Here is a 25,332-nt window from a genome sequence, read left to right on the forward strand (position 1 = left end):
CACACAGTGCCCACAGGGAATGGCAGTGCCCACAAGGACACACAATGCCCACAGGGACACACAGTGCCCACAGGGACAGGCAGTGCCCACAGGGTCACACAATGCCCACAGGGAATGGCAGTGCCCACAGGGAATGGCAGCGCCCACAGGGACATGCAGTGCCCACAGGGTCACACAGCGCCCACAGGGACACGCAGTGCCCACAGGGAATGGCAGTGCCCACAGGGACACGCAGTGCCCACAGGGACAGGCAGTGCCCACAGGGAATGTCAGTGCCCACAGGGACACACAATGCCCACAGGGTCACACAGTGCCCACAGGGACAGGCAGTGCCCACAGGGACATGCAGTGCCCACAGGGACAGGCAGTGCCCACAGGGAATGGCAGTGCCCACAGGGACACGCAGTGCCCACAGGGACAGGCAGTGCCCACAGGGAATGGCAGTGCCCACAGGGACACACAATGCCCACAGGGTCACACAGTGCCCACAGGGACAGGCAGTGCCCACAGGGACATGCAGTGCCCACAGGGAATGGCAGTTCCCACAGGAATGGCAGTGCCCACAGGGGATGGAAGTTCCCACAGGAATGGCAGTGCCCACAGGGAATGGCAGTGCCCACAGGGACAGGGAGTGCCCACAGGGACTGGCAGTGCCCACAGGGAATGGCAGTACCCACAGGGACAGGCAGTGCACACAGGGTCACACAGTGCCCACAGGGAATGGCAGTGCCTACAGGGACATGCAGTGCCCACAGGGACACACAGTGCCCACAGGGAATGGCAGTGCCCACAGGGATACGCAGTGCCCACAGGGTCACACAGCGCCCACAGGGAATGGCAGTGCCCACAGGGACATGCAGTGCCCACAGGGACACACAGTGCCCACAGGGAATGGCAGTGCCCACAGGGACACACAGTGCCCACAGGGAATGGCAGTGCCCACAAGGACACACAGTGCCCACAGGGACACACAGTGCCCACAGGGACAGGCAGTGCCCACAGGGTCACACAATGCCCACAGGGAATGGCAGTGCCCACAGGGAATGGCAGCACTCACAGGGACATGCAGTGCCCACAGGGTCACACAGTGCCCACAGGGACACGCAGTGCCCACAGGGAATGGCAGTGCCCACAGGGACACGCAGTGCCCACAGGGACAGGCAGTGCCCACAGGGAATGGCAGTGCCCACAGGGACACACAATGCCCACAGGGTCACACAGTGCCCACAGGGACAGGCAGTGCCCACAGGGAATGGCAGTGCCCACAGGGACATGCAGTGCCCACAGGGAATGGCAGTTCCCACAGGAATGGCAGTGCCCACAGGGGATGGAAGTTCCCACAGGAATGGCAGTGCCCACAGGGAATGGCAGTGCCCACAGGGACACGCAGTGCCCACAGGGACTGGCCGTGCCCACAGGGAATGGCAGTGCCCAGAGCCCGGCTCTGCTCTCCCTGCTCCCTGACCTGCTCCTGGAGGCAGCACAAGGACCAGCCTGGTTTATCCCTCCCAGCTCAGCTGCGGGAATGCAGGAGTGGGAAGCTAAGCCTCACTCTCTGCTGATAATCGCCAACCACATCAGCATCAAGTGCTCTGGTATCAGCAGCAGGAGTGTTGATTGTCTGGAAGTTACATGTGAGGCCATTATTCCAGTGTGGCTTGGGCAGAGCTGGGCAGAGGAGGAGGTGTCTGTGTGCTGAGGGGTGTTCAGGTGAGGCAGTGTGATGGGATGAGGTGGGAGAAGAACAGAGAAGCCAGCTGGGTGTGTTTTTGATGAGGGAGAACTATTTACCCTTCCAAAGTGAGCTCCAGCACAGCAGCAGAGGAAACCTGTGAGCTCCATCAGGATCCTGATCCCTCCTCTGGTTCAGCTCCCATGTCCCTTGCTGTGCCACCAGCATGTGGCACCCCTGGGAGCTGGGAATGTCACCAGGCATTTTGCTCATGGGCAGTGGTTTCCACACCTTTCTCCTGCTTTCCCACACCTTTCTGGCTCTCCTGCTTTCCCACAGCTGCTGGCTCCTGGTGACTCCAGGACACTGCTCCATGTTTCTGTGGTCAGGCTGGCTCTGTACTGAACAAACCCAGCTGCTCCTGTGCCAAGCCCAAAACTGCTGATGGAAAATGGGGAAGGAAAGTAAGAGCTGCAAACATGTTCACAAATCACTTTGAATGGTGACCTGGGGCACTGTGCTCCTTGCACAGCTCCACCACTAGCTTCATTATCTGATGAAGCTGATTTATGGACTGAAATGCAGGTGTTGGTAGAAACTTCAGAGTAAGCTCAGGGGGTTAAATGTCTTTTCTGAGCTTAGGTCATATCTTCACTTTATCTTTAAATTCATGGTTAAAATTGAGGGAAATGGTAGCATTTCAGTAAAATTGATTTGCAGATGAAAGAAGGATAATCCATTTAAAAAAACCTTGCAAAAGCACAATCCTATCAAAAAACCTTTCTTACAGCTGTCTGTTCTTGAGTTCCTTTGTTTCAGATAAATGGAGATATTGTATGACTGTTTATTAAATAGAGAAATTAGAACAGTTTCACCAGATTAAAGGTTATTACTTACAAAATATTTTCCATTATAGAAGGAGAGAGAGCAGGCACACACAGCATTGCTGTAGCTATAGTAACCAGCAACGATAACTCACTATAAATACAGTGTATGAGTTCTTCAACAGGCTCCTCTCCATTGATTTATTTTATTTTATGGATTTGCATGCATGCAAAGACGTGGAGGCAGCTGTAATAGGATTACCTGGCTGGCCCTGACATTTTGCTTGTGTGGCCATTGACCTGCTGGCTGGCAGCTGAGCAGCTCAGATTGATATTTGGGGGCGTGCAGCAGTTCATTGCAACTTTGCTGCTCTTCAGATTGAATGGCTTAAAGTTGAGTTGCAAGCAGCACATCAGTGACCACTGTCACTGTGTTTGTGCTCTCTCTCCTTCTATAGTGGAAAATATTTTGTAAGTAATAACCTTTAATCTGGTGAAACTGTTCTAATTTCTCTATTTAATAAACAGTCATACAATATCTCCATTTATCTGAAACAAAGGAACTCAATATCCTGTCACAATATCCTGTGGTTAGGCAGGGGCAGCAGTTTGGGTAATTATATTGGTAATGCACCTGGAGGTGAACTTTGTTTTGTTTTGTTTCCTCTTCACACATTTCTGGTTTTCATTCAAAGTTAATGTCAAGTGGGTAATTCAAAATACCTGGGGCTCTAAAGACATGTTTCAGAAGCATTCAGGGCACGAAGGGGCTGCCATTTGTTTTTTGATGGGACTTAGGCTTTCAGAAATACTTAAACAGTTCTACAAGAAAGGACACAGAAGTTACTTATAATCAGAACTGTGTCAGGCGGGTTTCGCAGTCTGGTGATGAATTTCAGAAGCTGCCCTTCACCCTTTCAGCTGCAAGGAGGTATAGTGAGCATTAGCAAGTGCCAAAAATCACCAGAAGGCATTTCAGGGTTGACATGACGGGCTCTGGCCGTATCCTTGGGAACAAACAGCTCACAAACCCCAGAGCCATATCTGACATGAGGTGAGTCACTGCCAGGCTGCAGTGCCCTGGCTCCTGCTGAGTCTTACCTTTCCTCACAAATAATCCCTGTGGGCTTTTTCTACAGCAAGAGGCATCAATAGAGTGGCTGAGCAGAGGATGGATCTGCTTCTTCCTTCTTTGGGGTGATATTTCCAGGTTAGGGAGGAGCTGTGCTGGCATGCAGAAGCTGGTTCTGGTGCTGCTGGAGAAAGTCAGGGAAAATCAGTGCTGTCCAACAGAGCAATGAATTGCTCAGAGTGTCTGTGAGAGCAGACAATCTATTAGAAACTATACCAAATACAGCTGCTTGAAGAGTTTATTCACGTAGAACAAATTTCAGCTGAGCCAATTCACTCGTCCTGGTTATAAATAACATGTGTTTCAGGCAGTCTCCTCATGTGCATATCTGGAGCCCTGGGTAGGAAACCAAGGTCTTTTTCAGCTCTCTCCAGACTGCATTCCCCACAGACTTGTAAAATGTCTCATAATCAGCAGCATTGTACTTTGTAGAAGGCAGGAGGGATGAGGCGTTCTTTCCAAGCTGTTAATTTCAAATTGTCTGGTATTACATCATAGGTATATACACAGGGTTTTAATGGCAAATAATGCCTTGTCATGGCAATGAACTCCCTTTCTTTCTACAGGTTTCATCTGGGGAGAAATCAAGGAAATGTGGGATGGTGGATTCAATGAGTACGTACATGACTGGTGGAATCTGATGGATTTTGCAATGAACTCCCTCTATCTTGCAACCATCTCCCTTAAAATTGTTGCCTATGTCAAGGTACGGTAACTTGGGAGGGGGAATTTGTAATGTGCTGGTGGGAGCTGTAGTACACAGGGTACAAACTGTTCAAATCAAAATCACAAAGCAGAGAAAATAGCAGCTTTTCAAGCAGTCCAGTTTTGGAAATTCACCTGGAAAGCTGTTTTGTTTGGAGAATGAACTGCCTGCTCATTCTGACTCTTTGATTAAAAGTGAAATAGATTGGGCGCTGGGGAGAAATTTCTCCACTTTCTGTGCCTTTTGTAGCTACTCAGTTGCCAAAGCACTTTTTTTTTCTGTGCTGGCACTGGACCTCCTTCAACAATGCATAGTGAAAACAGCTTTTAAATAAAATGGTAAAGGGAAAGCAAGAACAGGGTTACCTGAAAACTTCTAGAGCCAAGCTTTATAATGTGTAACCCTACAGATCTGAAGGTTAGTAATCAAAAGTTTGTGACAGGTCTACTGAGAAGAGCAAGACTGTTATTAGGAGGCTTCTCTCTGATAATCTGATATAAAGGGGTCAATTGACTTTGTACTATGTAACCTCTGGGCAGGGAAATGACAAAGCAACAAGCTGGGGCTTTAACACCCTGTAGGTTCTTCCCTGTCATGTTCCATTTGTGGTGAGAGCCCACAACAGAGCTCATCCTCAAAAGCACCTTCCACATTTATAAACTTCTGATGCTCCAAATTAGCATATGCACAGGGTTTGAAGTCAGGGGATGGCCCGAAGCACTTTCCTTCTGTCTCCCTTTTTCAAAGACAAGACACAAAAGTAAAATTCCTTATGCAACAGCTCTCTTTGGCTTCAGCTGGAGCTTCGTGCTTGGCCTACTTCTTCCCTTGGTATGAATCAGCAGCAGCTTCACTGCAGTCAGTGAAATTACTCAGGTGTAAATCAAGTGACTGGGATCTGCTCCCTGGCCACGCCTGCTCTTCCAAGGTTCCACTTCTGGCAGCCCAGCTCCCAAAAACCAGGACAAGCACTTCCCCAGAGCAACCTTGTTTAGTCCTGCCCAGCAGGCAGAGGGGGAGAGAGGAGAAAACTGCACCAAGCCATTGACTCCAAAATGCAAACAGCCCTGCTATGGGGCCTTTGTTAAATCCTGAAGGCTGCAGTCGTGGTGAGTCAGATTTTCAAAGGGAAAAAGCTTTTAAGCTGGTTGCTGCTCCCTGAAGAGGCAGCTCTGTAACAGCATCAAAGCAGGAACAGATTATGTCTTTTATTCTCCCAACATTCAGAACCAGGGAGGAAATTACAGACTTGAAAGGTTGGTCTTTAAACCACAAGCAATAAAAAAAAAAAAAAAAAAAAAAAAAAGCTGGAAATGGTAAAATACACGGACAAAACTTAAAATGTTACCAATCTGGTTCTTCCTCACACAAGTTACTGTGGAGCTGTGCGTCCTTGGGTTTGTGCAGTCAAACACTGGGATTTAAACTCACAGCCAAAGCACAGGTGCAGAAGAGGTGCAGCTCTGTTTATGTTCCCTGTAAGAGCCACAGAAACGTGCAGGTCAGCCACAAAACCCCATGGGCCAGCACACCAAGGAGGGCTGGCAGGAATAAATGTGTTTGAGCCCAGATCAAACCCTCTGGGGCTAAACCTGGCCCAGCTCAGCCCAGCTCCTGATGAGGACCAGTGTCAGGCAATTCTGAGAGGTGCAGAAAATCTTCTGAAAGACGTGGTCACTGAGGCTGCCTCTGCCCTGTGTTGCCCAGGGGTTGCAGTGTGCTCCGCAGCGTGAGGGTTTCTAGTGTTGATAATGGCTTCAAAACATTTTGCAACATGATTTGGTATTTATAGAACAGCCCTGAGCTGCAAGAGGCTGGGATATATGCCAATATACCATATTCTAACACTTCTTAGAACTTCAAAGGATTACATGGACATTTAACTTTCTGCCAAATATCAGAAAAAATAAATTGCATACTGACACTAAATGTTTTCATCCTTGTTTTTACGTGAAGACAGTTTTTTTTTTTCCTTGATTTGACTGGTTCCAAGACCTGGCTCTAATATTGTCTGATACCAATGGAATCTTCAGGCTAATTATAGGGTAGAAATACTTTCTTAATCAGTTTTCATTTGCTGCATTGAATTATCATGTAATGAGGAAGGGTAAATGTGACAGCATGGTGTAATTTATTTGTACTATTCTGTGTACATCTCTGCTGTGTTTCATCTTTTGAACAGACCCCAAAACAAACAACTCCAGCCTTCCCAGATCAGCAGCTTCATTAGATAACTCTGAAATCTGCTGTTTTCTATTACCTGTGATGCCAGGCTGCTCTGAAGATTCTATTTGCCAAGCAAGGAGATACCATCAGTTCATAAAGGACCTAAATATGACCTTAATGACCTAAATATTGCTTCAAAAAGAGGTGGGAGACACAGAAGAGTGTCCCACACCTCTTTTTAAAGCAGTATTTTAAAAATATTAAATACCTTTAAAAATATTAATACCTTTAAAAAAGGTATTTTCCCCATACCTTTATGTGCAATCTCTGCTAAACTTTAGCAGAGAGCCCTGGGCTGCTGTGTCCAGCCAGCCTGCAGAATAGAATTGGGAATAACTGTGCAAATCTGCTGTCCAGGCTTCCCAATCCCACTCACCCACCTCCATTGCTGGATATCCACAAAAAGTTCACCTCTCTGCCTGTTTGTAGGCTTTTTAAGACCCATCTTCAAATCAAGTTAACAGGCTCAGGCCGTGATGTTCATGTAATAAAGAACAGTTTGGAAATGTCAGAAGCAATCCGAGGTCATGCTGAAATGCCTCTGTATCATGTCTCATCTCCTTCATACAGAGGGATGGTTTGAAATATCAACCTGCTTTTTGCTGAGCCCTTGAAAAAATTGGGAGCTTGTGTATTGGACCTTCAGATTTAAATAGAAAGTCTCTGCAATCTTGTCTGTCAATGTGATATTGGTACCATTTCCTTTTCAAAGGTACCAGAATTATTTTAGGAGCCCTAAACACGCTGGTTATTGTTTTAGCTGTGTTATTCTGAGCGCAGTTCTACCTTTTTATGCATGCTAAATGAGCAGAGACAAATGTTAAAAGGACAATTATTCCTTGATGTTAAATGTCTTTGACTCCATTCTCCGTGCCAGGGTCGTTAAGCCAGAGCAGTTATATTTTGCATTTCACAGAAGCAGAGCAGTTACATTTTACAGAACCAGCTCTTTTATGCTACCTGCTCGCATCTGGCCACACTTTGCTCCGAAAATGCTTCTGCTTTTACAGCTGCATTACAAACCCAGTTAATGTTGTAATTGATGCACTCAACTGTACCCAGTGTTTCAGCTGTAATTAAGACCTCTGCTTTAGCAACTCTCCTAAAATTGCCATGACAAATTAACTAATAAGAAAATTAATACGAAAAAAGCCTTTTGGTTCTGGGCTGCCGGCTCTTGTTTTGAGATTACATGGGAAGGAAAGCATCCAATAGTTCACTGCTTTTCTTCTTCCCTTCCTTCTCCCTCCCTCCCCTTGTTCCTGGAATGTGCAGAGTTTATAATGAGCAGTCATATTTAGAAGGAAGAAGAACAAAAGTAATTGGAAGTTTACATCTGGAACCTGCTAAAATCTGAACCCCTTTAAATGTTGAAAGAGCAGGAGGTGTATGAACCCACGGACATAAGGAACTCACAGACTGTGAACTCAGAAGTAAAACCAATTTTTAAAAATCCTAATTTTCCAGTTTAGGCTAAGAACAGCCAACATACCCAAAACCTCTAAAGAAAACCCGGTCCCACATCTCTCACCATCAGGGACTCATAATGTAGCAGGCAGAAAAAAAGTGTCATTAAACCTTCATCTCTGCCCCAATCCAGTCAGCTCCTGTCCTGGATCCCAGCTGTGAGTCTGACAGCAGCTGATGTGTAAGGGGTTACAAGCCCTTTTAGTGCCACAGCACCTGGGTAGGATTTACCTGTGCAGGGTTGGGTCAGTGGGTGTGACTTGTGCAGTTATCTCCGAGTCATCCCAACACCACTCGTTTTACAGCCTTGTTCTTCCTTCCTTCCTTCCCGCAGTACAACGGCTCCCGCCCGAGGGAGGAGTGGGAGATGTGGCACCCGACCCTGATTGCAGAAGCTCTCTTTGCAATATCCAACATCCTGAGTTCCCTGCGGCTCATCTCCCTGTTTACAGCCAACTCACACCTGGGACCCCTGCAGATTTCTCTGGGACGCATGCTGCTAGACATCCTCAAATTCCTTTTTATCTACTGCCTGGTGCTTCTGGCTTTTGCCAATGGACTGAACCAGCTTTATTTTTATTATGAGACCAGTGCCTCGGAGGAACCCAACAACTGCAAGGGGATCCGATGTGAGAAACAGAACAATGCCTTCTCCACGTAAGACATCCTCTCCTTTCTGCTTCTGAGGCTGCTTCCCCTGTCCCCTGTCCCCCCTGCCTTTGCTGCTGCCTGTCACTGCACTGACAGAGCCTTTATTTATTTATTCATTTGCAAGTACCAGGTGAGGTGGTTGGCTCTGCAGGAAAGGTGGGAGTTAAGTGGGGCAGACATTGTGCTGAGCTCTGCTGTCGCAAAGACTCAGGTCTGGGAGACCTTTTAGTTCTGGACCAAGGAGTTTCTCTACATGATCCTGCAACTTAAATCTTATTATGACTATGCACAATTTCAGTAGATTTGAGAAAGGAAGTGTCCTTTTGCCACAGGAATTGTTTTGCCTAATTAGTGAAGAAAGGAGGGGAACTTTAATAGAATGAAGAAAATAAGGGATAAACTTGTTAAAAACAGAGATTAATAAATAATGTGGCACAGCAACAACAACAATCTCACCTAGACCATTTTTGTGGATATATGATGTTGCAGGCTTCTCTGCTTTCCTTGCAGACTAAAATCCCAGCAGAACCTTTTTTTTGCTGGGAGTGCTGGTACTTTACTGAGATGCTGGCATGGAAATTGCTGTGAGGACAGCTGGCAGAGCTGAAAGGGAGAGCACATGCTGAAAAATGACATGAATTGTCTTGCTGATGTATTTGTTTTAATTACTAATAGTAGAAATAATTATAATAATCAGCCCCCACCCGATTGTTCTTGCTGCTTGCACAGTACTTAACTCACAATGGCAGGAGAAATAAATAAAGCACGGTCTAGAAAAAGGCCCACGCCCTGCAAACAAGCAAAACAAAACTGTTGTCCACCACTTTATGCTAAATTAAATAAAACTTGTCATGATGCCCAATAATTCTCCTCCCTCTGTCAGCTGAAGGTTTGGGGTTAAGAAAGGATTTGGGATCTATTTGCACTGTTATCAAAAACAGATGATGGCTGAGGCCACATGACTTGGTTGGGAGAGTAGAGGTTCCAGCGTTGTCCTGTGGGCTCTCTCCTAAAAGAAATATGGAATTTTCATGGGATAGAGCACATCCTTCAAGAGCAGCATGACCTGGTGGGCCGGACATGTTGACATGTGCCATTTCCCACTGCAGAGCAGGAACACCACAGGCTGGAATCATCTTCTCATGAAACCCCTCTCTGTCTAAGGGAAGTGAATGGACCTGCACTGTGCTAATGAGAAACAGAATTAAAGATTTCAGACTTTTTTCTGTTTCAGTTGCCTCACATGCCCCAGAAATGTGTCGTGCTGCCCTGGCAAAGGAATTAAATAACAAATTTATTCCCTGAACTGTGTCCATATTGATGCAGCAGCCAGAGGGAGGAAAGTTTGGCAAGTGTGTTATGGGGTAAATTCTACCTCAGGAAGGATCAAGCCTACAAAATCCAGTTCCAAACCCTGCCTTTCTCTGGAGCTGTGGTGAACAGATGTGTTCAGTTTTGCATTCTGGTTTGGGCCTGCCACCACTGCACACTGGTTCTTTTTGCAGATTTTGTTGTGTCAGGTAAGTGGAGAAGCAATAGCAGGATTTGACTGAAGAAAAAGAACATTGGGCCAGCAGGAAAAAAAACCCAAAAAACAAAGCAAGCAAGAAACCAACCATCCTGAAGCCTGTAAGAAGGTGTAATGTCATGGGAGCAAAAAATTATACAAGAAGCACTTAGCAGAAAGTGTGTAGATCAGTTTAAATACAAACCACAATTTCTGCCACCCTAACATTCATTTAAACCCCCTGCCAAGGGAATGTAGCACAGAAAGGAAATTGAGGGGGCTCAGCCTTTGTGGCAGAGGTTTGTGTAAAACAAAATCACAGTGGGAGGGGATCCATTAGGAGTGAGGTCTCCTGGCAGGGGACGGAACACTCTGCAGGTACTTTTTGTTGAAGGCTCGGTTAAGAAATTTATTTAACATGTTCTTAAAAGTTTAAATGGTCTTTATTAACACCCCCAGCACAAGCTGACATTTGGCTGGGGAGCAGATGCACAGCAAGGGGCAGTGGCTGGGAAGGAGCAGCTGCAGATCCAAATATTGGATTGGGGGGAAGCGAAGGAGGCTGGAGCCAGTCCAGCCAGAGCTGGGGACCCTGATTTTGCTCATGGCTCATTCCTCATGAAGGAATACACCTGCAAAGCTTTGAACCAGTGCACTTTGGTTCCCACAGCATTCCTGGGCTCACACAATGAGCTCTCTTTCTGCAAGGAGAGCAAAGAGGATGCCCCATGTGTGTCTGCAGCTTATGTCAAGTGTGACACCTATTTACTAGCACATTATTTCCTATTACCCTCAAAGGGTGGGTTTAGCATTTTCTTGGCGAGGAAATTTTCTGCATTGCACACACAGATCATGGAGAAGTAATATTCCTTTGTGACAGCAATGAGGGGAAGTAATGAATAATTTAAGGTTTTCTGCTTCGGCCTTGCCATCCCTCAGAAAGCAGAGTGCCTGCTGCTTAGGCAGATGATTGGAAATTGTGTTTATAGCTGTGATGCTGGCAACTGAAGGAGGGAGAGGAGAGTGAGGAAGAGGAGGTAGGGGTGGAGGAAGTCACATCTCCCTGCCTGCTGTGACCTTCTCTCTGGAGGGTCACGCTGCCATTCGCCTGGACACAGGTTCCTGTGGCAGAAGGGGCACTTGGCTCTGTCTAAGCCACCAGGGAGAGGGTGGAGCTTTAAGAATTCTTCTGTTTGATTTGGATTCCAAATACACTCAGCAGGACATGAGAGTCTCTCAATAACAATTTCCAAAACTCTATTTTTTATAGCTGCTGCTCCAAAGCAGTGTGAGCCTCCGCTGAAACATGGACTGTGAAAAGAGGCTGTGACCTGTCCTGTCAAACACTGAGGACACAGCCCCTGAGCCTCACTGCTCTGCAGAGCTGCAGGAACCACTTGGTGGCTTTGTCAAGGGCACTACATGCCCACATGTGAATGTTTGCTTTAGTCTGGGCCCAGGTTACACACCTGGGTAATATTGTGTATCCAGAACAATGCACTGATCACTTTTAGAACGGATTTCAGTTCAATGATTAGAACTTCTGTCTCTCTTGTACCTACAGCCCAAGTAGTATTTCTACTGTAATAGTAAAAGTATGATAAATATTTTAAAAGACAGCTAGCACTCCACCACTTCTAGTAAAGAAATGCTTGGCATTCTTTGGTTAATACCTCGGTTATTTAATAAGCCTAGCAACCAACTTGAGCTTTCTTGGGAGAAAGGTTTTCTGCTTTAAAGCATCTTTATGATTTTGTCTAGTGAAAAACATAAGCTACATCCACAAAATATAAACTAAATCCTCATATAAGGCATGGAGATACATGTGAACAAATGCCTGGAGAAGATGGGAGAACAGATTCCTGGTGTGTCAAGTAAAGCATCTGAATTATTCATATTGATTTGTCTAGTAGTCGCATTTGAAAACATCTGCTGACCTCAGGCCAAAATGGAAACTCTTAAACAGGCATATAAATGTCATTTTTGGATGATATAAATGCAGTATTTTGGAAAGCTAAAACAAAGATTCCCAAATAGAGCAATTATTTAGATTGCTGATTACGCGTCTGACGTGGCTGTGAAAGGTCACTCGTCTGTGGCTGAAGCAGAGAGAAACCTGGGATGATCTCATCAGCTCAGGGGGGTCAGGTCTGGTTCATCTGTGGAAGGAAGCCTTCAAAAGAAGAGAAACTCTTGAGCTGAATTAAAGTGATGACTCTTTTTCATCTGAGTCATTACTGAGCAGTGGTTGCAGGGTTTGCCAGGGACTCTGCCCGTGGTGGGTGGGAGCTGCTGCTCCAACCACTCAGAGCCACCAGCATTTTAGGCAGGTGCACCTCAAACACAGCAGGGTTTTTGGGCAGGTGTATTCCAAACACAGCAGTGTTTTTTTGGCATATGCACTGCAAGCAGAGCAATGTTTTGGGGCAGGTGCATTGCAAACACAGCAGCATTTTAGGCAGGTGTATTCCAAACACAGCAGTGTTTCTGGGCAGGTGCATTGCAAACAGAGCAGTGTGTTTGGGCAGGTGCAGTGCAAACACAGCAGGTTTTTTTTGGGCAGGTGCATTGCAAACACAGCAGTGTTTTTTTTGGCAGGTGCATTGCAAACACAGCAGCATTTTAGGCAGGTGCATTGCAAACAGAACAGTGTTTTTGGGCAGGTGCACCTCAAACACAGCAGTGTTTTTGGGCAGGTGCACTGCAAACAGAGCAGTGTTTTTGAGCAGGTGTATTCCAAAAAGAGCAGCATTTTAGGCAGGTGCATTGCAAACAGAACAGTGTTTTTGGGCAGGTGCACCTCAAACACAGCAGTGTTTTTGGGCAGGTGCACTGCAAACAGAGCAGTGTTTTTGAGCAGGTGTATTCCAAAAAGAGCAGCATTTTAGGCAGGTGCATTGCAAACAGAGAAGTGTTTTGGGCAGGTGTATTCCAAGCAGAGCACTGCAAATCAGAGCAGAAGGTGCAAGTGCTGCGATTTCTGCTATCTCCCACCTTGTGGTGCCTTGTTGTTGTGCACTGCTAACTGCTGCAGTCACGCTGTACTTGGGGATGGGTTCCCTGAGCATTTATCCTGCAGACATGTTAATGATGCAGGCACTGATTAAACAGGAGAGTTTATAGATAGCAGCAGCATCGCAGCATGGCAATTTTAATTAAATGGAATATATTGTGGCTGTTCTTTGCAAGTGTGCAGAGTGGGAAAGGGAGGCTTGGGTTCCTTGGGGAAGTTGTGCTCACTGCATCTCACAAGGATGTGGACTGGGCTCTTGGACAGACAGCAAATGCTGTTATGGGACACCTCTCACATGCATTGGGTGGTGGGTCACTGTGGCTGTCCTCAGGGAAGCATAAAAGGCTGTGCTGAGTGGCTGCTCTGTGATGTCTCCCAATATCTGTGTGTTCCCTGAAGATCATTTTCCACCCCCCAACATCAGGTAGCCAGCTAAAAGTCTGTCTTTCTTTGCAGACTTTTCGAGACCCTCCAGTCACTCTTCTGGTCTGTGTTTGGGCTGCTGAATCTCTACGTCACCAACGTGAAAGCCAGACACGAGTTCACGGAATTTGTTGGGGCCACGATGTTTGGGACCTACAACGTCATCTCCCTGGTCGTGCTGCTGAACATGCTCATAGCCATGATGAACAACTCCTACCAGCTCATTGCTGTGAGTTACCCCTTCTCCTTCTGCTGCTGTTTCTCCCCGTGTGCCTCATCTGTCCGACTTGCAGCGGTGGCTCCCTTCTGGGATGCTGAGACTGCTGCCCCCAGTTTCTGCCTGCAGGTAGTTGGGATTTGTGCTCACCAGCCTGAATCGTGGCTGTGGAGGAGGTTTTGCTCTGTTTGTAAAGCTTCCTGGCTGCAAAAGGCTCATGGGCTGTGATCTGCCCCTGTCTCCTCTCGTGGAGTAACCTTGCTGACCACTTTGGGTGTATAAAGGGAAACCTTCCCACTGCTTCCTGATGTTTGGTTATAACTTGAGGGGTGAGTGTTGTGGTAGAGTTTTTTATCCTATTTCTGTTTCCCCATGTGAAACTGTGTGTGTCAGGAGCCCAGTCCTGCAATTTCTTTTTCCACAGTCTTCCCACTTGAAATTAGATCATGTCCATCTGTAATACCAGAGTCTCCTGGCTGTATAACCATCTGAGATTCCTGAGTAATCCCAGTGCAGGATGGATCTGAGCTGAGGCAGCTCAGGGCCGTAGAGCCCTTATCAAACTGAACTTTCATTTGAATGTTCAAAACTGTTTTCTCCACTGTAATCTCATTCTGTGTACCCAAAAGCCAATCTGTACCTTGATGATTAAATTTGTCAACAGACTGAAAGCAAAAGCAGCGTGGCTCTGCATGTTAAGGCTCTTTAGGTCAGGAACAGTATGGAAGGAAGCAAAATCTTGTGTGCACAGGACTTCAGATAAACCAGTGGGCACTTACTCTCCATTCTGACCACTAACATGAGAGGTTTGGAGACAGTGAGGTGATGAGCTGCTGCATCATCTGGGAACAAAACAGGAGTGGGGGGAGCTGTTTGTGTCCCTGGGTGGTCACTCGGTACAGCTAGAGTAGATGCTTCCTCCTCTGCTTTGGGTGACTCTTGTTTTATACTAGAAGATAAACCAGAGCAAAAACAGAACCAGAAGCAGTTCTCCTAGTATTTCCATTTCCAAATTCCTGGACAAGTCTCTGGGGAAATGTGTGGGTGAGCTCCTTTCCTGGCTAAAGCGCAGAGAGGAATATTGAGTTGTTTTTCCTGAACAGGTTCCACAATTGTTGTTGATTATCTGCTGATTCAAGTGGCTCCTAAATTCACTTGGTCAAACTGAGCACAGACCCCTCAATTTGCTGATTCTTTTGGACATCTGATTTTTATCATGGTAAAAAGTATGAGAAAAACTGGACCACTGACCTTCCAGATGAGCAGAAAAGCAGTTTATCACAAAGGCATTTATCAGTCTGTTTCAATGCTTCAAGTGCTTTCTCTTTGTTCCCTGCTACTCCTCACATTCCAGGGAGACTGCAGTGAGGGACAGAAAACAAAGATTCTCTCCTTGGCCATTTTTTCCAATTCCCTTTCCTTTATTGTCATCGAACAGGCTTGTCACTAAGACAAAGCCCAAGCCTAAGACTGCACAAGAATAGCAGCATTTGCTATTCACTGGGCCACAAACCACTCATCATTCTTTCCCTGAATAATTCCAGCGATGCAGTGACACATTACACACAATCCCACATGAATTAGAGGGACCCATCATAACAATTAACTGAAGAGAAGGGTCCAGAGAGGGCTGTTGTGTTCATGGTTTTGTGTCTGGAGCAGCTGGCAGCGGGGCCTGGCCCCATCAGAAGCTCTGTCCTTGGCAGAGCTGGGGCTGGAGGATGAACTCTCCAGATAACTGAGGCACAGCACGGAGTTCAGCAAGCAGCTTGGGAAGATGACACTGGAAATGCTACAGGAGACTTTGTTGTCACTCGAAGTGTCTGGCTGCAGTCCATACCCAGAGCAGTGACATTTCCTGGGAAGGCAAGGGGCAGGCACTTCCCCTCTCTGCCGTGCAGCGCATGCAGCTTGGCTCTGCAAGCTGCATTTCTGCATGCTTTCTCTCTGGGACAAATTTCCTCCATGTGTCTTCTCAGGCCAAACATCAATTCATCTCTCCCCCGAAGAAAAGAAATCATTAATAAATGCTGAGCTTTACAAATGTGGGGCATTAATTAACCTGCTGTAATCAGGTTCACCTCCTGCTGAATCACAGCAGGCTGGGTGCTAGACTGGGCATTTCTTCCTCCTGGTATATATATTACATTGGATACACATGGAATGACAGCATTCCAAGGGAAAAGGAGGGGACAGTAGTCCTTGGGGTGGGGTAGAGGTCTTCTTCTGCATCAGGAGGAAATCCTGTGCCACAAGCATCACTGCAGAGCAATAAAACACATGTGGGGGATGAGATGAGAGTGCATCTCTGCCTGCTGACTCCCCTGCAGTAGAGTGCTGAGGACATCTTCATTAATCCTGTTTGTTAATGAGCCCCAGGAATTGCTGCAATGCAAACAGGCATTCTCTGCTCCTCTCCTGCAGGGACAAATACCCTTAATGCATTTGTAGCAGTTGTTCTTCAGGTCAGCTTTTCTCCTGTACTCACACATGAGTTTCTGCTGTGAGGTTTGAGAAAGGAGAATCTGGGCTGCTCCTCCTTGGCTCTTCATTTTGTCTCCCCAGTCTGGGGATTAGGGCTTGGTGCTTAATCAGTCACTGCAGGCACACAGCATGAAAGCACTGGTGTCTGTGGAAGGCAGAGCAAGGCAAGCAAAGAGTAAAACCTCTGCTTCAAGTGCTTCTTGACTCAGAGAAGGAAGAACTTTTGTGCCATAATTTTGTTGTTTGTCCCTCAGCTGTTTCAGACTTCAATAAATACACATTTCCAAGAGTGCCCTGAAGCAGTTTCAATATCGATTATCTTCAGACAGCCCATTTTTCTCCTTTGCCAAACCATAGCTTGGTTATGGCAGACACCATCTTTCACCAAGAAAGCAAACAAAATCCAAATGCAATCTCCCAAATTTCCATACCTTTCGGTGCTGTTTCAATATGGGAAGATCAGAATGTTTTATACAAGCAGCACAGGATGCAGTGGCATGTTATGCATTGCCAGCTCCTTGAATACCTTCCAGACATGACAGAAATACCCAGGGGATGGGAAGAGGAATTTGTCATAATCACACGGGGAAGGACAAGGGAATGATGTGAGAGTAGCCAGGTGGCTGCATCATTTGTAAGTGGCAGAAAGTAACGGAGTGGGTGATGAGGACACTTTGTGTGATGGGCTGTTTCTCATCAAGTCACACAATCCTCCTGCCAGATGCTAATTTTTCCAAAATAAGTGGGATAGTTGGCGTTCCTGAGGGTGCAGGTGCATTTTGGCCCTGGGGGTGCCCTAGGGTGCAGGTACAGGTTGCAGAGAATTAATGTGTATTTTCTGAAAGCCTGTTCCTTGTGGCCACACCCAGGATATTCTGGGGAGTCAGGCAAGAATTACTCACTGGAGCTGCAGCAAGAGCTCTGCCTGTGCAGCAGCAGGAGCAATAGCAGTGGAAGAACAGCAGCCAGGGGTGTGCAGGATGGAAAGCACGGGCTGTGAGCTGGTGGGCAGAGCTGCAGGTGAGGTAGGGTGATAAATGGTGCACAGCAGCTCCGCACCCACCGGCACATTAAAGAGAGATCTGAGTCCTCACAGCTCTCAGATGTTCTAGGATAAAAGTACAAAGATGCTTAATACCTCAGGGATTACTTACAGCAAAGTGAGCCTGAGAAAAATTCCCTCTAACTCCCATGAGTGAAGGTGTTGCAGCCTGGGGTGTGTAATGCAGAGTCCACCTGTGATGTTGCAGTAATGACTTCAGCAGCGAGTATAAAAGTTACAAAATCGTTGTGTATATTGTATTTTGTACCCCCCTGTTGGTTGCTATGTCTGTTATTTCGAGCTAGCTCATCTCAGACAGCTGTTCCTGCAAAAGGCTGCAGTCTTTAAAATATAACAAAAAAAGTTTTAAGTGTGTCTGTCAGAGTAGTGTAGTGGAACTTTGTTGCCAGTGTTTGGGTTGCAGGAATTAGGGCATCGGGCACCAACCTCGGGTGCAGTTTTATATGATGAAATTAAATGGAGTGTATTAACATGAGTAGTTAAGGATAAGAATGAAGAAAATAAATATTTTGCATAGGAAAGCAAAACCTGTACACTAAACAGAAATGGCATGTGCAGCTAAAAAATAAGTAAAACTTCGACTATAAGTATAGGGATATTAGATATGGAATTTTCTCAGTTTTTGGAGGCTAGAGAGCTTAAAAATTAAGGCACAGAGAAACATAAGGGGTTTTCAGCCCCCTATTACATTGTTTTCAAGATAACTTTGGATTTCCCCCAGGTGGCAGTTTCAAACTTTTCTTTACCTGCAAAGCACATGGATTCCCCCACTTTTCTGCACCAGCTGAACTCCCTCAGCCCCATGGCAGTAATTGCTACCCAGTTTAATTCACAAGACCAGCAGAAATTCTCTTCCCCACTGTGATTTGTGACCCTTAGCAGTGTCAGAAAATGTTCCTCTGCTTGATGACCTGCACAGTTATAACCTGGTGGTTTTGCTAAGGAGGAATTTTATGAATCAATAAAGTTAGTTTGAAATACAACAGCTGCCCAGTCCCTGCATTTGGCAGATTTTGGGGTGGTGGGTGTTCCCCTATAGAGGTAATGGTGGCTTCTAAATCTGGGCTCAGAACTAAGCTCTTTTAAAGCATCAGGAAATGTTCATCTCACCAGGCCCATTTCAGTACCATTAATTTGACTTTCTTAGAAATTAAGCAGTCGGTTTTAAACTCTGTAATACAGCAGGAAATGAAATTATGCTCTTGTTCTGTTGCCAGTACAAGCTGGGATCAATATTTCTTGCCGCTTTTTATGGTGCAGAGAAACAAGGAGGTTCTGGAAAGAGGATGAAATGGCTCTTCCTTGGTTTGCTGAGTGAAATACCCCTCTTTGGCCCTCAGTTTTGTGGCCCTCAGAGCCTCCTGCTGACCACCACACACATCTGCTGCTCACTGCCACATGCAGTAGCTGTGTTTGAGGGGCAGGTGATGCACTCACACCTTTGCTTTATTCTACAGCACAACTGTAATTACCCAGATCTCAATTACTGCGCTGTGGATTAGCGATAATGAATTGAAATGGGAAATTCTCCTGCACTTAGTCACTGCCTTCAGTGACACTTGGACAGGCAGACAGGACAAGGGGGAATGGCCTTGAGCTGAAGGAGGGTGGATTTAGATCAGACATAAGGAAGGAATCCTTCCCTGTGGCTGCCCCTGGATCCCTGGCAGTGTCCCAGGCCAGGTTGGATGGGGTTCAGAGCACTCTGGGAGAGTGGAAAGTGTCCCTGTGGCAGAAGGTTGGAATAGAAGGAGCTTTAAGGTCCATGATTTCTGTTCCATTTCCCATGGAGTGCAATCCATGTGAAGAAATGCTGGACCCCCAGTCCCTGTTCCCCCTGAGGAGCTGTAGCCCACCTCTGGAGTGGTGGGATTGATTCCCAAGGCTGAGTGCTCTCTCTGGACCTTGTGAGTGGGGGCACTCCCAGCAGATTTTTATTGGGAAATGAAGAGAAATCTGCAGCAGTGGTGTGTTGGGATGCTCCCATCCAGCCTGTGTGTGAAATCAGCCCTGGAGTCTCGCTCCAGACTGGCAGGCAGCTTAATTGCTTTTTGTTAGCAAGCTAAAGGATTCATTTGAAGGTGTAGAACTGTTTGTCTTTTTGCTGGCTTTGGCCTAATTACATGTAACCCATGGACTTGAATCACATTGTTAATATTCATCTGGTGTTTGCAGAGCCTCTGAATAGAGGCACTCGATGTGCTCCAGCTTCACATGCTGCATCTTCTGTGCTTAGAGCAGACAAAGCTCATTCTCCATCCTAGGATCCAGTCCTGCCTCTCCTGTGAGTACTGGCAGCAGAATCAGGAGTTTCAGCCTCTCTGTTGCTTTTAATCTTTGAAACCACAGGAGTTTGTGTGTCCCTGGGAACCACCATGGTCAAACCATTTTGGGGCTTAGTCAGGGCAGAAAAGTTACACTTAAGTAAAAAAAAAAAAAAAGAAGAGTTTGTAATCTGTAGATGAGCCCTGGCTGATTTAAAATATTCCAGGGAGTTTGGTGTTGTTTATTTTTGGATTTTTCAGGGCTGGGCTCGTTTTGGGTTTTTTTGGTGTGGTTAACACCCCAGTGCCCTGCCTGACAGGTCAATAACTCTCTGCCCATTTCGTGTGAGCAGCACAGCCAGGTTTGCTCTTGCTACATGATAGAAGTTGAAGTACCAGATGGAACCACATAGGTTGCAGCCCCTGCATTATCCCATCTTTTATTTAGGCCTGACAAGCTCAATTAGCATTATCTTGTGCTTCTGCATCGTGGGGACTCTTGTTAGAAAGGCAGGAGAAAAGAGGAAAAGTGAAAGATAAAGGAAGAATATTACTGAGGAAAAAGCAGTGAAATACTAAAAGGGATTTATCTGGGAAGAGCTTTCCCCTGGTAGTGAACAATGGAAACAGCTATATTACTAAGAATTCTCTGAAATATGACATTTTAGATGCCAGTGCTTCACAGATTTCCTTTTGCAACACGCTGCAATCTTGCAAATAAATTGATGCTGATCTTATGGGTGAAAGAGGATGGCCACAACCACTCCTAATTAAGTGGGGGTATGATTAATAACCTGTTTCTGTTTGCTGGTCCTGTTCCCTGTAGCCACTCAGCCACAACCCCTGCTTTTTGCGGGGAGAAAACAGAGCTCTCCCAAGTCAGTGCTATCTGCACAGCTCAAGGTTCACTTACAGGCTTGAGCAATCTCATACATTTATAATCTGTCCCTTCCCTTCGGCTCAAGGATGTATTAAATGGTGAGGACATAGGATTTTTTAATTTTTGAGCAATTACTCAATTTTTGGCAGCTAAGCTCAGGCTCTGCATTTAAGTGGCTGTGCAAGCAGGCTGCCTTCCAGAGGTGCTGGGCACCTGCTGCTCCCTCTGCTGCTGTGACCTTTACAGACTCAGTAAAACACAAAATCCAGCCCCACTCCTCTGCTGAGGAAAGGCAGTTTATGGGCAGTCATAAAAGAGCAGAGCACTGAAGCATTTGGTGCCTGAATGCTTGCACAGAGTCGTGTTCTCAAGGGAGCAGGGAGTGGGACACGAGGAGCAGCAGCCTTGCCTTTGGTTCTGGAGACAGGGGAATTCTGAGATTTGGGGAGGTGAAGCCTGGCACCTCCAGAAGCCTCTGCAAGCCCCGCAGGCTGTTCCAGCCCAGTTTCAGGGTGTTCTGCTCCAGTCCTCGCAGGACACCGTGACTCACAGCCTGGCTTTGGGCTCTGCCCGTGCTTGGTCCTTCCCCTTTGAAGTGCACCTGCAGCAGCTCAGCTGGGGAAGGCAAGGTCAGACCAAGTGCTTTGCACAGGGAGTGTGAAGGGGTGAATTCTGCAGTGCTCCTTCCTCCCAGGGCGAGTTTGTGCCGGAGAATCATCCTGCCTGTGTCCAGCAGAGAGTGCAAGGGCTCCATCCACCTGCAGTAGGTGGCCTGGACTGACAGACTGAGCACCCTAAGGCCAGAAGAGAGAGCTGAGTTTGATGCCTAAGCTTTGGGAATGGTTGCTCAGAGAGGAACGGGTGCTTTCTTGAGCCCAGCAGTATCTCCAAGTGTAATACAGATGTGATTCCTTTAGCAATGAGAACTTTTTGGACTCTTGGAATGGCTTAGGTTGGAAGGGACCTTTGAAGATCCCAGCCTGACTGGCTATGCAGAAAAAAAATCAAACAATATTCTGGAAATAGGGCAAGTAAAAATGAGGCTAAGTTTGTTTATTTTTTGCCTCAGCACTAACAGAGTCATCAGCACTCAAACGCTTTGGGTTATCCATACCTGCTCAGCCCTCCAGTTCTCCAGGATGTGTGAGAGTTACTTGGTTTTGACCTGGCTGTAGGTAGTTAACATTACCAGCATAGATGCCCCTTATCTCTCTGACCTTCAGCATGAAAAGAGGCTCTTATCAGCAGTGATGGAGGAGAGAGCATGGATGGCAGGAAGAACAAAGCCTTGGTGATAGCTTCCTGCTGAGGCTTTCAGAGAGCTGTTTCTCTCCATGACCTTCCCACTGCTCCAATTTATTTGACTATTAAAATAAAAACTGAACTTAACTGGAATATGACTGCAGAAACAAAAAGGTGCCAGTTCCCATAATTTAACTGCAATAAAACCAGCACAATCCCCAGTTCTCTGTGTTTTCTCCAATATAATATTCCCTGGCCTTCTCATTAGCTATCATTGCTTCCATCCAAGATGCTGCTGGGAGATGAAAAGTATTTGATATATATCTATATATGTATATATAACCTAAATACATTGTGGAATGCATCGCATTGCAAGCCATAATAAAAATTTTAATTATGAATATCTTGTGCACATGGAAGTTATAAATAGCAGAGATGCTAAAGCATGCATTTTGCAAGTACAAACAAACTGATTCCCTGGGGCTGGGAGGAGCAGCCAAGGTTCTGGGCAGGGATGGCCAGTGCCACAGCTCCTGTGACAGGTCTGCTGGGCTGTCACCCAGGAGGGAATGTCCCTGCTCTCTGCCCAACCTGGCGTGTTCAGAAGCCATTTGTGGCTTTCTTTTCCACTGCAACCAACCCAATTTCCATAATTCCTGAGCCTCTTTGGCTGTGCTCCAAAGATGGAGTCCTTTATCCAACTTATAACAAAATGCGGGTCCTGTGCTGTGTCTTGTTGACATTGCACTGGCCATTCCCAAGTGGAGAGCCTTGGACACTGCAAAATTAAGGAAATTTTTCCTAACTTCCTCCATTACAGTGTGTTCTTTCACGGGCTTTGCCATCATTAAGGCTCACAGTCCCAATGATGGCTTATCTGCTATATAAAACTTTGGATTTGAGTTTTTTTCTCCCTTGTGCTCTGTTTGCTTTCCTCACCTGAGAGCCTTGCTGAGAGACAAGGGTAGCTCTTGCCTGAAGTCAGTTACCTGCATCCTGGTCCAAGAATTCACTTTCCTTGTTTCCCAGTGCTGGTATTTATTCATGAGCATTCCCTGACCACCTGCCTATGCTCCTTTTCTGTGCTGGAGCCAGAATCCCCCTGTGTCCCCCTTGGGGCTGCATCCTGGGGAGCTGCTCTCCCTTTGCACCTGCCTGCCCTGCCTGCTGCTGCAGGGGGTGCTCCAGGTGTGTTCTCCCTGATTTTCCTCTGCCAAGGGCTGCCTGTCCCAGGGCACTGCCACAGCTCCTCCTCAGAGCCACTGCAGCTGCTGCTCCTCAGTACGTTCATCTCTTCTCTGGCTGTCTCATCCCCTACCTGTTCTAATTGCTTTTCCTAATGCTAGATTGTCCTCCTTCAGTAATTTTTCTTGTATTATGTTTGAGATTGATCCTATTAAGTTCTTACCCCTCAGTATGTCATCCCCAGCTTTCAAAGCAAAGTCATTTGTTGCCAGCTGCAGCTGAATTACCTATGCATTAATTGACTTTGTAGCTTCCTGATTTTCTCACAGGCTTTTTCTTTCTAGGACATCCTTTCTTTTGAAAAATGTTAAGCACCATTTACGTCAAATAGCCTGCTTGGAATTTTGCTGCTTGCTTCTCTGAGCTTGTCACCCCCGAGCTCTGCTGATTTTATTTCCAGTTTGCCTGACACGTATTACAAAATTAACAGCTTTGAAACAGCACAAGAATTGCCTGTGTGGAGATCTGTAAAGATTACATTTCTCCTGACCCTCTTTCTGCAGTGCTTTCTGGTCAGGACACACAAGGGCATCTTTCTTATGCTAGCCTGCTTGAAAGCCAGCCCTGATATATTTTCTGTGCAGTTTCCTGCTCTGGGTTTAGCACAGAGCAATGAAGAGGCACGTGGAGAGAGAAATATATTGAATAGAGTCTAATGACTTCTCTTAGGCTTTGCAGCACTGCTAATTACACAGCAAAAAAGGCACCTTTGAAGTTCCTGTGCCTCTCGGGCAACCAGCCTCCCTTGCTCAGTAGCCTGCAAGGTAAATGTTCCATCTCCTCCTTCCTTCCTAGAGCAAAGTACAGTTTGGGAAGTGCAGTGCACATCCTCATCCTGTGGGGCTGCTGGTGGCTCTTCCTGGGGTGGGGCAGCAGCAGAGAGCTGCTCCTGCTGCAGAAATCACTCCAGCTCCTGCCAGCACTCTTGGCACAACTAGAAAGCTCCCCATCCCTCCTTCAGAGGCACTCAGCCCCAGCCAGCCAGCCTGGTCCCCAGGGCATTGTCAGAGCCATCTATATCTGCATCTGACAGGCAGCAGCCTGATTCCCAGCTTAGCCTGCTGCCTGTTGTGTAATAAAACACAGGAAAGGCACACGCAGCCCTTTTCGTGCCAGCCAGGGTGATGCTGGAGATCTTGATAGGTTGTTCCTTCCAGGTGGGTGTGGGGAGGATTTGCATCCCAGGCACTCCCAGAGGAAGGAGCAGGAGCCCTTGGGCACCTCTGCGTGGCACAGAGGAGCTGGAGCAACTGATCATCCTGGGGTTGTTTGACAGTGGAAAAATTTGAGGATCTCAGCATGCCTGGCTGCTGAGCATCCCCATCCCCCTAGCATTAGATTTCATAGAATCATGGAATGATTTGGCTTTGAAGAGACCTTAAAGATCATCTTATTCTACCCCCTGCCATGGCAATGACACCTCCCACTGTGCCAGGCTGCTCCCAGCCCTGTCCAGCCTGGCCTTGGGCACTGCCAGGGATCCAGGGGCAGCCACAGCTGCTCTGGGCATCCTGTGTCAGGGCTCACCACCCTTACAATAAAGGAATTTATCCTAATTTCTAACCCTGCCTCTGGGAGCTGAGGGTTTGAACCACAGCTCTGCACCAGCCTGATCCAGAGTAAACCTCAGAGTGCAGGGGCACCTGCAAAATCCACAGGATGGCCAGAATCCATCTCTGCCCTGAGCCAACCAAAACTCTGGGCTATCCCAGGGCTTCCAGGGATGTTGAGAACTTAAGAGCCAGAAGGTGGAAGTCCTGTGCTTTGATTTACCACAGGCTTTCCATGGAAAGTGCTTCAGCTCCTGTGTGCTAAGAGAAATTCCCTGCACCAGCTTCCCAGGCACGAGGCAGCTGGAATAACTCATGGAGAGGTTGAGGAAGCTGGAGGCTGTGGCAGAGGTACCCACCTGGTGCAGAAAGCTGCCAGCATCTTCCCAGACAGCTGGGGCTGAGCTGCCTGGGTCAGGACTCACTGCTGTCATTGGCCAAGTATGATCCACCCTGAATGGCCCAACAAGGAGAGGGTGATGGAAATCTTTATAGAAAACATCTCAGAATCTGTAAACAACACACTTTCTACACAGAGATAAGGATGGAGATTAATGTCTGAATTACCTTGGATAATTAGTGTAGCAGGTAATCGTTTAAAATCTGGCACATCTGTGAATACATCACTTTGACTGAATTAGAAAATATTTGCAGCTGCTACAGTGAAATGGCTTCAGCCATCCCACAGGGAAATCTTTGTGGGAGATTAATTCTCACTTCAAATGGCAGAGATTTGCAAGAGGATTATGTGGCCAGGATGACACAT

General features: G+C 46.8%; 1 protein-coding gene and 1 long non-coding RNA gene across 3 annotated transcripts in view; one reads left to right on the top strand and one right to left on the bottom strand.

Annotated features, from left to right (window-relative positions):
* TRPC5 (transient receptor potential cation channel subfamily C member 5) overlaps positions 1 to 25,332 on the top strand; it is a 104,817-nt gene that overhangs the window by 63,073 nt on the left and 16,412 nt on the right. For both annotated transcript variants that reach the window (XM_021525254.3, XM_085570526.1), the window contains exons 5-7: positions 4,195 to 4,334; positions 8,362 to 8,684; positions 13,655 to 13,850. In XM_021525254.3, the coding sequence (XP_021380929.1) occupies positions 4,195 to 4,334; positions 8,362 to 8,684; positions 13,655 to 13,850 (659 nt within the window). The remainder of the gene's footprint in view (positions 1 to 4,194; positions 4,335 to 8,361; positions 8,685 to 13,654; positions 13,851 to 25,332) is intronic.
* LOC146763303 (uncharacterized) lies at positions 1,031 to 8,366 on the bottom strand. The gene is made up of 3 exons (XR_014952413.1): positions 6,941 to 8,366; positions 5,683 to 5,810; positions 1,031 to 4,091 (listed from the first exon to the last, which is right to left on the bottom strand). It is a non-coding gene; the product is annotated as an uncharacterized LOC146763303 (long non-coding RNA).

This window comes from Lonchura striata, chromosome 4A (assembly GCF_050655825.1).
Source record: "Lonchura striata isolate lonStrDom1 chromosome 4A, ASM5065582v1, whole genome shotgun sequence".
NCBI lineage: Eukaryota > Metazoa > Chordata > Aves > Passeriformes > Estrildidae > Lonchura > Lonchura striata.